The 12,767-nt window shown below is 55.1% G+C and overlaps 1 protein-coding gene across 1 annotated transcript in view; it reads left to right on the forward strand.

Moving 5' to 3' along the window:
* Positions 1–12: 12 nt before the first annotated feature.
* Positions 13–12,767, forward strand: part of ZCCHC24 (zinc finger CCHC-type containing 24) — a 75,313-nt gene continuing 62,558 nt past the window's right edge. Inside the window, exons 1-2 of the mRNA XM_004383160.2 lie at positions 13–258; positions 12,202–12,402. Coding sequence (XP_004383217.1) covers positions 13–258; positions 12,202–12,402 — 447 coding nt within the window. The remainder of the gene's footprint in view (positions 259–12,201; positions 12,403–12,767) is intronic.

A 12,767-nucleotide genomic window follows, 5' to 3' on the forward strand; every position in this document is an offset into this window, starting at 1 on the left:
CGTCGCCGCAAGATGAGCCTGCTGTCGGCCATCGACACGAGCGCCGCCTCGGTGTACCAGCCGGCCCAGCTGCTCAACTGGGTCTACCTGTCGCTGCAGGACACGCACCAGGCGAGTGCCTTCGATGCCTTCCGGCCCGAGCCGCCAGCCGGCACCGCGCCCCCGGAGCTGGCCTTCAGCAAGGGCCGCCCTGAGCAGCTGGGCTCGCCCCTGCACTCCAGCTATCTCAACAGCTTCTTTCAGCTGCAGCGCGGAGAGGTGGGTGCCTCCGCGCGCCCCCGTCCTCCACCCCACTGCGCCAGGCCGTTTCCGTTCTGCCAGCTCTTCCTGGGCTGGCTGGGCTCCGCATTGCCCGGCCCGGCTTGGCTTGGCTTTGCTCAGCTCTGCCAAACTCGCCGCCCGAAGTCCCCGAGGCGCCGGGAGCACTTCACCTCCCCGCTAAGCCCTGAACCCGGCGCTGCCCAGGCCCGGGCGGGGCCCTCCCGCCTCTTCTCCCAGCCCGGACGCCCTGCCCGAAGGGGGCTGCAGGGGACCAACGGAGCAGAGGGCTCCGGCTACTCTCCAGACAGCCCGGGCACAGCTAGGGCGGGGAGCCCCTTCCAAGTGTCCTTCCCACGTCCAACCCCATCCCCCTCCTGGCTGCTGCTGGCTGGGACCAAGAGTGCGGATTCTGCTCGGAGGTCCTCCGGAGACACCTAAAATCTGTTTTCTCTTCCGACCTCTGCGGTTCCCGACCCGGAGGGCTCCGTGGAGAGCAGTGACTCTCGCACAGGGCTTTTCCTGCTGTTTTCACACGGGGACCCCCAGACACATCCTCCAGCCACTGCCCTCCCCCAACCACGTAGGAAGTGGTTTTTGAGGGCTTGACCCCGCAGACTGCGCTGTCCCCCGCCCTCCCAGCCTGGAATGAAATGAAAGGGAAATCCTCTTGAGCTTTTGGAAGGGGGACGAGATAGGGGAAGACCTTCCAGTTGCCCAGCGCCTTCTCCAGAAACCTGGGCGGGCTGCTTTACAAAGTCCGCCTGTTCGGTGGATTCAGTTACAAAGTCGATGGGGCAGTGCATCTTGCTTGGCCAGACAAATACGCAAATCCCAGCCCCTTTTGAGGGGTCTTCTCCAGAACCTTCCCAGATACCACTCCTCTCTCCTTTCAGCTGCACCCCTCCTCCTCCCCACCCAGCTTACCCCGGCCTGCCTTCTTTGGGACTTCATTGCGGACACCCTTTGTGCCCTTCACTCCACTCTCCCCTTCTGGCAGCTCTCTGCAAAGTGGGGGGTGGGGAGGATGCACGTGCGGGAGTCACTTCCCTACTAGACCTAGGCCCATGGTCAGTTTTAGGAGAGCTACAGCCTGGAGTGATTTGGATGAGAAGGCCTGGGTGTGCATGGGGTGTGCTGGGGATGAGAGGGGGAGGCAGGGTGTGGCCTTTTCTAGCCTTGTGTGTTCAACTCTGCCATTATTTATTAATCTCCTACTGTGTGCCAGGCCTGGGACTGGGGGGTGCCTTCCAGACAGTCCCTGTCTGGGGGAGACATGGGCATATACAACACTGGCCTGAGACCCAGAGGTGAGCAAGCACTAGCCAAGCCGAGGGAAGGAGTGGGTGATGACCTGTGTGGATGGATAGAGATAGTGTGTGAGGGGGGGAGTTGAGGGAGAGTTGTCTGGAAAGGTATCCTCTGGTATCAGGTGAAAGCCTTTGTAGCCAAAGCTGTTTGTAAACTGTAAAGTGTCCTCTCCATGTGAGGAATTGTTCTTGACTGGGAATCTCTCTTAATTATAAGAGACTTTGCCTCGTTAGGGAACTGGTTTCAGGTGACCAGTAACTTTGGAGGAAAGTTTGTGGGGTGCTTCTTCAGGGCTGAGGTCTTTTTGGTTGTTTATTCTCTTACCAAATATTTGTTGAGTTCACTGTGGGCCCCAGGGGATTCAGGGTCATAGGCTGATGGGGACCACAGAGAAGTAGACAAGATGATACAGTGTGAATGGTGAGTGATTAGATGGGGTGCCATGGGAGCCACAAGGGGGCTCTTCATCCAGGGAGGAGGGTGACCACGGCCCACAGGTCAAGTGGGGGTCCCTAATCAGTCTCCCTTGGCCTCCATCTGCTCCCACCCTAGGATGGCCTTGTTCCCTGAGTGTGTGTCCCTGCTGAGAGGCCTGGGAGTTTTGACCATCAAGAATCCCCTGTGAGAGTAGGATGTTGTGCCTCTTGGAAATTTCTGGCATCCAGGGTCTCAGCTGGGTCTCAGTGAAAATTGTCTGTCACTTCATTGCTGCTTCCCTCAGTTTCCCCAGAAAGGGAGATAATTCCTTTTCTGTGGCTGGCGTAGAAGGTGCTGGTGAAGATTACCTAGAGCAATGATGGGGGAAGTCTCTCGTGACCTGACTCTAGGAACTCCCTCTCTCTCTGGGCCTCAGTTTACTCGTATTTTAAATTTAGCGTCTGCTGTCCCCCAGAGTGGTACGTATGGGCTTTGAGAGTTGTATAAACAGGAGAGGATCTGCCTGCAGACAGGCTGGATTAGCGGGGGCAAGAGGGGCTTCTCTTAGGCTCACAGGCCAGCAGCTTCCTTGGAGGGGCTGGAGGACTATGACTGCTGACTTCCGGAAGGCTCTCTTGGCTTCAGACTCACTCACCCTCACCCCCCACCTGCTTCGCCTCCTAAACCCTCTTGGAGCCCCAGCTGTGCTCCTAGGGACAGGCCTTTCCTGCATCCAGGGCTTAGCTGGTGACCTAATATGGCCCCAAAATAGCAATTGGCTGAGAAGGCAAGAAAAAATACCTCCCACCTCAATGTCGCCAAGGGGCTTGTTGAAGAAACGAGTCGTGTGTGGGCTGGAGGGGACTCTACAAGGGATCCAGGAGGCCTAGGAGCGTCACCATTCTGTGCAAGGCCTGGCAGGCCTGGTGGCAGTGCCTGTGGATGTGACTTGCATGCTGACTGCTGACCGTGGCCTGTCTGTGCCAGCCCCTGTGCCAAGAGCCCACCCCCTCCTGTACCACCCCTAGGCTTCTCCCACCACAATAGCAAAACACCATGAATGCAGCTGGGATATGAGAGGTGGGGGTGAGGACATGGGGGCACAGAAGCCCATTGTGCCCCTGGAACCTCACTCTGGAGGCTGAAGATAAGCCAAGAGTTCTGAGTAGAACACTGGCCCTGGGAGCGGAGAAAAGAGAGATGGCAAGGTTTATATGCGTGTGCAGGAACAAGCACCAGAAGGTGACTTGAACTCTTACCAGAGGCATGGGGTTGATAAGGGTGATCTTGAAAGCCCTCTGGGCCTGGAAACTGGGCCCTGTGCTTCACAGACCCCACCCCCACCCCTAGATATCCTGCCAAGGTCCTTGGCACCGATCTCAACACTTGGGTCCCAAATCCTCTGAGAAGCTGTCAAAAGTTGTAGCCTTCCTCAAGAAACATGTTCATGCATATGCAATTTTGCACACAATTTCAGACTGGCTATGAATCCCAGATTCAAAATCCTGATCCTCTGGCAACAACTATAGGTCTTTGGAGAGAGACTTCTGAGGCCCTTGGGTGAGCCCCCCTCCCTCTGCAGATACCCAAGGAAGGCAGTTGTTAGAGGGAGTGGAGATTGGGCCAGATGGAGATCTTCCCTGCCAAGTTTTGTTTGGAATTTAAATTCACAGCAGTGTGGGGCTATGGGATTCCTCCTTGGGAAAAGTAGAGCTACTCTCTTGAGGAGCACTAGCTTTTGGGCCCCTGGGAGGGGTGCCCAGACCCCCTCCTGGGTAGTCCCTGTACCCCTTCAAGGGGAGCTGTGGCTGCCCCACTTCATTCAGGTCAGCCCTACTGCAGCTGTTTCCTTTCCCTTTTCCTCCAGGAACAGATGTGGCCTGAAGATGTGACCCTACTATCAAGTGATGCTTTGTGGGGGTGAGGAAAGGGTATTGCAGTCAAATAAGTTTGGGAAGCACAGCATGGTGTTCTCTTGGAGACACACAATGCCCACTAGCACAGTCAAGGCTCTGAGGAGTCCTAAAGTACAAAACATTTCCCATACCTCTTTGACTAGAGAATGCTAGTGTCGTTGGAACATCTCCCGGCCTAGGAGCTGCTCCCCCAGAGGCATACCTCTCCCTTCTTGGCCAGTTCCAACCCTTAGGAAGCTCTTCCTAGAGCTGGGAGCTCAGGTGCCCTCCCAGGGCTCTAGCACTATCTTCTGCAGCACCGAAGACCCCTCCTCTTCCCTGCTCTGCTCAGCCCCTTGGGGATTGGAGAAGAGCAGCAAGGGTGTCATAAGGCTTACCAGAGCCTTGAGCCCTTCCTCACAGACATGGCTACTGGAACTCACAGGGGAGAGGTTGTGGGTCCTGCTCTAACAAGTCTCCGGGTCTTGACCATTTTCTGAGGGTTTAGTGTGTCACCTGTGCCCGTGACAGGAGGCTGCCTGACCAGTGAGGATGTGTAGAAGGAAACCCCATTTCTGTCTGAGCCTGGGGGTTTGCCTCCCTGGGGCCCAAAATAGGGTTCAGGAGCTGAAGCTGGTTGCCATTGCTCTTTGCTGTTGTGATCTGTGTGTGGTAGGTCCCGGGAGGAATGGGTATTCTAACCCAGCCAGGAGTTTGGAGGATGCACCATCCCCCTTGGCCACCCTTGGGAAGCTGAGCTGTGACTCAGGCAAGGAGGACCCTCATATGAGAGCCTGTTGGTGGTGGTGGCCCGGCACTCCCTCTCAAATTCAGTTGACTGGGTGGGCCCAGGACTTAGAGGAGCGGAGACCATACCTCATGGTTCCTCTGAGTCAAGTGGAGGGAGGAAAGCAGGCTGCATTAGTCATTCATGATTTGTAGCAAGAGAGAGCCAGGCACTGTTGGCACCAAGAGGATGGGCCCCGCAGAGAAGATGGCCCTTGCAGTAGCAGTCCGTTACTCTTGGGTGGCACTCGATTCTTGGCATATCTTTCTTCATAGCTCCCATTTTACAGAAAACAGAGGCCTGGCAAGTCTCCCAGCAAGTTAGTGGCAGAACTAGATCTAGAATGCTTCTGTGTCCAGCTACCAATTCTCACTGTGGCCCATCCTGCAGCTGGTCCCCAGGTTGGCTCTCACCTGGATCATTCCCTGGGCCACAGTGCAGGGCAGGCAGTAACTGGGGCATTCTGTCAAGCCTCAGTGTCTCTGATGTTTTGGTCCTGATCCCAAACCCTTCAAGGAGTGGTGGGCATTGGTCATGGGTACTGGGTTTGCTCCCATGTCCCTGCTCCAGCCACTCCCTGGAAGCCCAGCATGGGCTCCATGGGACATGGTTCCAAGGCTGGCCTGGCTTAGGAGAGGCAGACAGATGCTGAGCACTTTCTAGTGCTTTTGTACACATACCATAACCTGTGCGCAGCATCCCCATTTTCCAGATGGGGAAAGTAAGTCACTTCAAGAGGAAGATGATGTATTCAGTGAATCAGTGGCAGAGCTCGGGCTCTAGTCTAGGTCTCAGGATTTTTCATCTAGTGTGTGGGTGTGGGTGCTTTTGTATTTGCTCCTGCTTCTACCCAAAATGCCATTCCCTGCCCTTGACAGATTCCAACTTACTTCTCTGTGACTCTGCTGGATCATAAAGCTTTACCAGACTGCCAAGGGGAGCAAACTTCCTCCAGCTTCCGTGTCCCTGTGACTGACCAGTTTATATACTTCTGGTAAAGCATGTCACAACCATTGCTTTTGCTGATAATTTGCAGCATATATGTCCATTGTGATAGCTAAATTGTAAGTGCTCTGAGAGTAGGAATCTTACTTTTTCCACTGAGCAGTCCTAGCATCCAATGCTTAGTCAGTGCCTAGAACATACTAGGTGCTCAGTTGACACTTGCTGGATGGATAGTTGGGTGGATGGAGGATGGATGGATGACGTGAATTGGAATTGCTCCTTCTCTCTTCAGTCTCTATACTTGGGGCTATAAGAATGCTGTCCTCAGTCTCTTAGCCATTTGTTTTATCTTGCAGAAGAAATTCTTACTGATTGCTTGATTAATTAGAATGAGCTAACTTGAGATACGGTGAACCTTCTATTTATAGAGGTGTCTGAGCAGACCCATAGGTGTGCTGATGGTTCTTGATCTTTCTTGTTTATGGACCTCTTTGAGACTCTGAAGACAGCTAGAGCTCTTCTCCCCTGAAAAATGCTCAGAGCAAGCACATGTGCACACACGTACAACATTAGCATGGCATGTCTGGGAGATCATGGACCCTCGCATCAGCAACAGACCTCATGTCAAGGCCACCAGCTATGGAGGTTGCAAACTTCAGTGGTAGCCCAGACTGGCTAAATATTAGGTCTCTTCTAGTCCTGGGATTCGCAGATTCGTGCTTTCTGTTTTCATCCAACAAAAATATCCTGGAAGTGCGAGGCACCCAGCCCTAGTGCTTACATTGTAGCTGGGCAGAGGGCATAGAGCTGTGAAGCAGGAGCATGTACGTATCAGGTGAGTGGTGGCCCAGAAGGGAGCCGGAGGAACTGAGGGGGGCAGGAGGAGGCCAGAGGTCTCCCCTGAGTCTTCTCTGCTTTGTCCTGCTGTCACTGTCTGCTCCCCTATCACCTGGTCCTTTCCAGTTTTCTGTCTGCCCATTCCTCCCACCAAAAAGAATGTGGGCTTCTTATTTAAGTTAAAATCCACTAGCTTTTACTGAGCACTGGCTGTGTACACAAAGGAGCTGCATTTTCCATGCTTCCAAAGGCCACGACTGCCCTTGGAGGTTCTGGGGTGAAGGAGTGCCGCCTCAGTCATGGCCAGCCCTGCCACCTCCCTGGGCCACAGGGCAGCTTTGAGCCTCGGAAACAGGCGTAGGGCCTGGGGTGACCACAGTCAGGTGTGGCTTCATTTTCCATTGTCCAGCTTCTTGCCTGTCCACCGATTGTCTCCTCTCAGCCCACACCTGCCTTTGTTTGCGTGTAGAGGGTATGCATGTGTTTGACTCTAGGGGGCAGAAGCCCAGGTAGACCCTAGGAGTGGAAGAAGGGCAGATCCCTGCAGGAGAAATGATAGAGTCATCTGCAGGATGAATGGTTTCTTGTCCCAAAGAGAGGAGGGTGGGGGCACGCGTGTTTGTATGGAAAGTATAAAAACCAGTTGCTCGTGAGTCGATTCCAACTCATGGTAACCCCATGTGTGTCAGCGTAGAACTGTGTTCCACAGTGTTTTCAGTGGCTGATTTTTCAGAAGTAGATCACCAGGCCTTGCTTCCAAGGTGCCTCTGGGTGGATTGGAACCTCCAACCTTTTGGTTAGCAGCCAAATGCTTAACCATCTGCGCCACCCAGGGGCTCCATGGGGAATATAGGGTGGCCTTTTGGAATAAGAAAGCAGTTGTTTAGGTGATGACAACACCCCCCCACCCCCCACCCCCCCGGGGACTAGATTTAGAGAGTTCCTTCTCCAGGGCCATCTCAGCACCTGGGGAGCAGGACTTGGCATTGCTTCTGCCAGGCCTCCTCAGGGTGGCCCCTGCACAGTGGGGGCTGCCTGCCGTCTCCATTGCCTCACCCACAGCCATGACCTTCACCTGCAGGTGCCTCTGCCTCTTCCCCCCGCCAGTCTTTTCTCCCTCTGGGCTGCCCTCCAAAGCTCCTGCCACCTCCCTTGATTCCTGCCTGCCCCCCTCACTGTCCTGGGGCAAGGAAAAGGGGTGGAGGGGAGGAGCATGGCTTGCTTTGGGACATCTGGAGTTAGCCCTGGAAATTTTTACCTCTGCATCTCAAATTCCTCAGCAGAACCCCCAACCCCAGTGCCCCACCCCTCAGGCAGTCCAGAGAAGCTGACATCTCATCTTGGCAGGCTGAGGGGCCCTGTGCCAAGGAGAGTGGTCCACACCTGGCATTTTCCTCTGGCTCCCCTTCCTGGAGGGGAAGCCAAGCCTTGGAGGCCGTGTAGGGGCTGAAATATAACAAGCTAATAGACCTGGTGTGAATCTCATGGTAACACACACTGACTGTGTTACCTTGGGCAAGTTACTCAAACCCGCTGAGCTTCAGTTTCCAGCTCTATTAAATGGGTCTATAATGCCCATCTAAGTAGTGTTCTTGCCAGGTGCTAGGGAACTAAGGAGGGGAAAGGCTCTAGTAAAGCAGATGACACATAGTAGAATGAGAAGCTTTAGTGGCTTCCATCTAACTGTCAACTGAGAGCCAAGCGAGAAGTTCCAGCAATGGGCATAAGCCTGACACTCACTAATTCCCCCAGATGTGGTGTGAGCATCCCATGGTTCTTGCGAGCTGCTGCAATCACTGACCCAGGGAGGAAGGAGGGGTGATCTCTTCCCTGAGGCTGGTGATTGGGCCTATGGATGGCCTGGGGATGCCCACCTGCCACGCGAGTGGTGCTGCCCTCGACCACCACCCAGAGGAACTTCATCTGGGGTGGGAGCACCTCTCTCTTAGTCCATGGAACACTGAGGCCCAAATGAATCCTTCAAGGTATTAGGCATCACTACCCCCATCTGTCAGACGGCACTCCAGCCTCTCCTGCCTGTGATTACCCGCACCAGGGCAGGAGCGGACATGAGGAGCAGCACAAATAGTCTGGGCTCTGGAGGTTTGCTGAATCTTTGCCTTCCTGGTCGTCCAGTTTTGTAGGAGAGATGAGGAGGCATCACCCTCGCAAACAGGTTCAGCAGAGACTTCAGGGCCCCTTAGGCCAAGGCAGGAGGGGTCCCGTGGTGTTCCCCGCTCCTGGTTAGGGCCACACAGGTAAGGAAGGACCCTGGAGAAGGCTGGAGCCTTTTGGGGCAGTGGGGCCTCAGAGAACACCTGAATCGGTGCTGTTCTCACTATTCCTTGGAGCCTGCGGCCTTGAGGAAGGGGAGGGGGTGTGTCCAAGGCCACACAACTGGAGTTAGAGGCAGATCTAGATGCAGGTCCTGAAGGGGGCTTGTGTGGACAGAGAGAAGGGCATTTTAAGAGGTGGGACAGCAAGCGCTGAGCACAGGGAGACAAGCGCGGAGCTTCCGCGTGAGGATGTCTGGAGCAGCGGCTGGGCTGTGGCCATGTCAGAGCTGACCAGTGAAGGGAAGCCCATGCCCCTTGCCCACCAGTTACAGATGGAAGGACTTTCACAGATGGTGCCCACATTTATTAAGCACCCTCTGCATGCCGGGTGTACCTGGGTGTCTGGACCCTAAGAAAGCAGGGCTAGGGGCATCATTGAGTTTGCCTTCTTCCTCCCCTCCGTTTTAAAGAGAGGAGAGCCAAGAGGCCAGGCCCCAGCTCTGGGGCTGGAGGAGAGGGAGCTCTTGTGTGCTGGCCTCTGCCCTGTCCAGTCCCCACTCGCCTTTCACCTCCATGGCCCGAGCTTCTCTGGGCCTTGGAAGAGGAAACAGCTTGCGGCCCCACCAGCTCTGCACAGGCCGGGCCAGCAGGACTCATGGTCCTTAGGCCTGGATGCGTGCCTGGGCTCTGTGTCCAGTGCCTCAGTTTCCCCATGTGTATCATCTAATGAGGTTGGGTCAGCTGACCGCTCTCTGCCCTTTCAGCTCTAAGGTGGTGTTCGTCTTGAATTGGTGGTGGGGGAAGGGACGGAGAGCAGCCATTAGGGGCAGGCTGGGGGCACTGGAGGTGGGGAGGCAGTGGGGGTGGAAGCCCTGTGTCCACAGAGCTACCAGTAGGACAGGGCAAGGCTGTGCCCCTTGTGACGTGGTTGGGAGGGTGGGGGTGTTGAGCTGCAGGGAGAGGGCAGCCTGCTCCGAGATCCCCGCTGCCCAGGGATGCCTGCAGGGCCGTCCATGGGCAGGGGAGAGTGGCTGCAAGATGGGGGGAGAGGCTTTTCAGGGTGTAATTAGGGCACTTTCTGGCACCCACCAAACTTCCCCTTCCTCTTGACAATTTGCTGCCAAAACAGTCCTGATTCCTGTGGACTTGCTTAAATCTTATCCAGAAAAAAATGAAAAAGAGTTGTTATTTGTGAAATTGCATTTCCCAGCCATGAGGGTGAGTCACACACGGCATTTGCAGCCTGAAGTTTCTTGTTTGGATGAACTTTTCTCTGGGAGGCTGGGTGATGCTGCCCTCCCTTCAGCCAGTTTCAGTGGAGGTTGGGGCCTCCTGGTTTGGCGAGAGTCCTTGTGGCAAGATCAGGAGAGACCTTACCAGCTGGAAAGTGCCGGGGTTCCCAAGGCTGGGTGGGCTGGGCTGGCTGGGTCTGAACTGCTGAGGAGAGTTCTAAATGCAGACTCTGGTCCTTGGTCCCCGGCACTGCTTTGGTGGGTCTGAGGTGGGGCCTAGAAAACGATTTGTTAAAAATTTCCCACATCATTCAAAGCAATTTTGTATATACTTATTGAATCTGTAAAATGGGGACCATGACTCAGCTATCTTAGTACCCATAAAGTTCCCAGTGCCTGGGCGTAGCATGTGCTCAGTATATGTTAGTATCTAATCCAGTTTCTATCTGAACCCTCCCCAGCCCTTGTGGGCCCCTGTCACTGGCTCGGACCCTCCAAAGATGGGGGATCCTTTGCCTCTCAGGACAGACCACTCCATCTAGGGCTCCGCTGAGAGCTGGAGACTGAATGCAGGTTTGCATGGTCTCTTCCACTGGTCCTGTGTTTAATGGATCCTAATATCCTAAAAGGAAACCCTGGTGGTACAGTGGTTAAGAGCTATGGCTGCTAACCAAAAGGTCGGCAGTCCAAATCCTTGGAAATTCTATGGGGCAGTTCTACTCTGTCCTATAGGGTCGCTATGAGTTGGAATTGACTAGACGGCAACGAGTTTGGTTTTTTTGGGGGGTTAATATCCTAAAAAGGGTGGGGCAGTGCGAGAGCAGAGATAGTCATTGGGAGTTCCATCCCCCAGTCACTATAGGCCATCTGTGTTTTGGGCCTGGGCTGCCTGTATGTGGTGTCTGTCTTTCCTGTCAGATCCCAAACTCTGGGGCAAATCTTCCCCTGTACACAGAAGGGAACAGAGGCCCAGAGAGGGAAAGGGCTGGCCCAGGGTCACACAGCAGCAGGGTGTCCAGGGTGCAAACACAGTGGTAAAACCTGGCAATGAGGGCTTTGTCGTTCTGTAGAAGGAGAGTGCCACACCCCACACAGGGACGAGCAGGGAGGCTGGGATACATGTCTGAGTGGTAGGCTCTGTCTGGAAGGGGTGTCTGATGCCCTGGGGCCAGCCTGCCTTCCTCTGTCCCTCCCCTCCCCACAATGAGGGGCCACAGAAGGACCACCTGGGCCCCCATCTGCCGCATGTTTTTAAGGGAGCCTGAGGCCCTCCCTTGCAGGGTCCTTGCTACCTACCAGCCTGGGGACTCCCAGAACATGGCCTTGTCTCTGCTATCAGACCCAAGGCTCCCCATGGCCTGTAGCTCACTCCTAGAGTTCTGGGGCCCCTGGGCTGGGCCAGGGGATGACCCCAGGGGAGGTGCCTCTTTCCAGCCTTGGCCTTGGCCCCTGCCAGCCTCACTGCAGGCCCCACCTTCACTAAATTCCAGCATGCCCAGTCGCCCAGAGCCCGTGACTCCTGTAGAGGCTGTTTACACCAGGAGGGGGCCTGGGCCTTGTCTGCTTTGAAGCCAGGTGAGAGGTCTGGTTCCTGTCATCTGGAGGAGGGAGAGGTGGGCTGCTTCCCTCTGCAGGCTCCCAGAGAGGTGGCCTGGGCTGGGCTGTGGGTTCTCTGGACACACTGCATGGACCTCATACCACAGGAGAGCTGCTGAGCCTCCCAGGGAACAGGCTAAGGCTACACTCAGTTTTTTCTCCTGAAAAATAGAAACAATGCTGCAAGTGATACTCCTCTTCCTTGCAAGACAGTGAAACTGAGTCAGCCAGAGATGAGTGACTTGCTTAAAATCACACCACCAGTAAGGGGCAGAGCCAGAGCCTAGCAGATTGCTTTCTCCTGGTACTTCCTACTTTGTGGCTGTGTAAACAAGAACTAATGATCATAATAACAATAGTCACCATCATTATCATCATCATCATCACCACCAAGCACAAGATAAAGTGCTTTATACCCAAGACCTTATAGAAACCCTGTGGGTGGCTGTCATTATTCTTGTTTCATAGATGGGGCTCGCAAGCCCAGGGCTTGCTCATGGATACATAGCTAGAGTTAAGATTTGAACTCAGGCCCTTGGAGGCAGAGCCCACGGGCAGCTGAAGGTTCACCATGATTTCATGTGTGTGTATATGGGCCCATGGAGATGCCTAGGCTTCTGGAGACCTCACGGCCTCTGTCCCCCCAGGCGCTGAGCAGCAGCGTGTACAAGAACGCCTCACCCTACGGCTCCATCAACAACATCGCTGAGGGACTCAACTCCCTCACTGAGCACTTCTCTGACCTGACCCTCACCTCTGAGGCCCGCAAGCCGAGCAAGCGGCCCCCGCCCAACTACCTGTGCCACCTCTGCTTCAACAAAGGACACTACATCAAGGACTGCCCCCAGGTAAGACAGCCCCAGCCAGGCAGGGCTGTTGGGTTCCCGTGTGAGCTGTACACCGGCTTCTGTGGGTATGGCAGGTAGAGTGACGACCTCCCCACCCAGGCCCTTCCTCAAGTGAACGGGCTCATGGCTTTCTGGTCTCCATCTTCTTGTCCCCTTGGGTATTTCTGAGGCAAGACTGGCTGGTGTGGACAGGACAGAGGCCCAGCCCGGGCCCATGCTGGTGAGCCAACAATCTGGGTGGGGGGTTCTGGACCCCCAAATGATGTTCTAGCTCTTCAAGTCCCAGCAATCTTCCTGCCTGTTTGGGTCCTGTTCCAGCAGCAGGATGGGGGCCAGCAGCATTCTCACTGCTCCCCCGAGGCCCC

Source organism: Trichechus manatus, unplaced genomic scaffold (genome assembly GCF_000243295.1).
Source record: "Trichechus manatus latirostris isolate Lorelei unplaced genomic scaffold, TriManLat1.0 scaffold00106, whole genome shotgun sequence".
In the NCBI taxonomy this organism is placed as follows: Eukaryota; Metazoa; Chordata; class Mammalia; order Sirenia; family Trichechidae; genus Trichechus; species Trichechus manatus.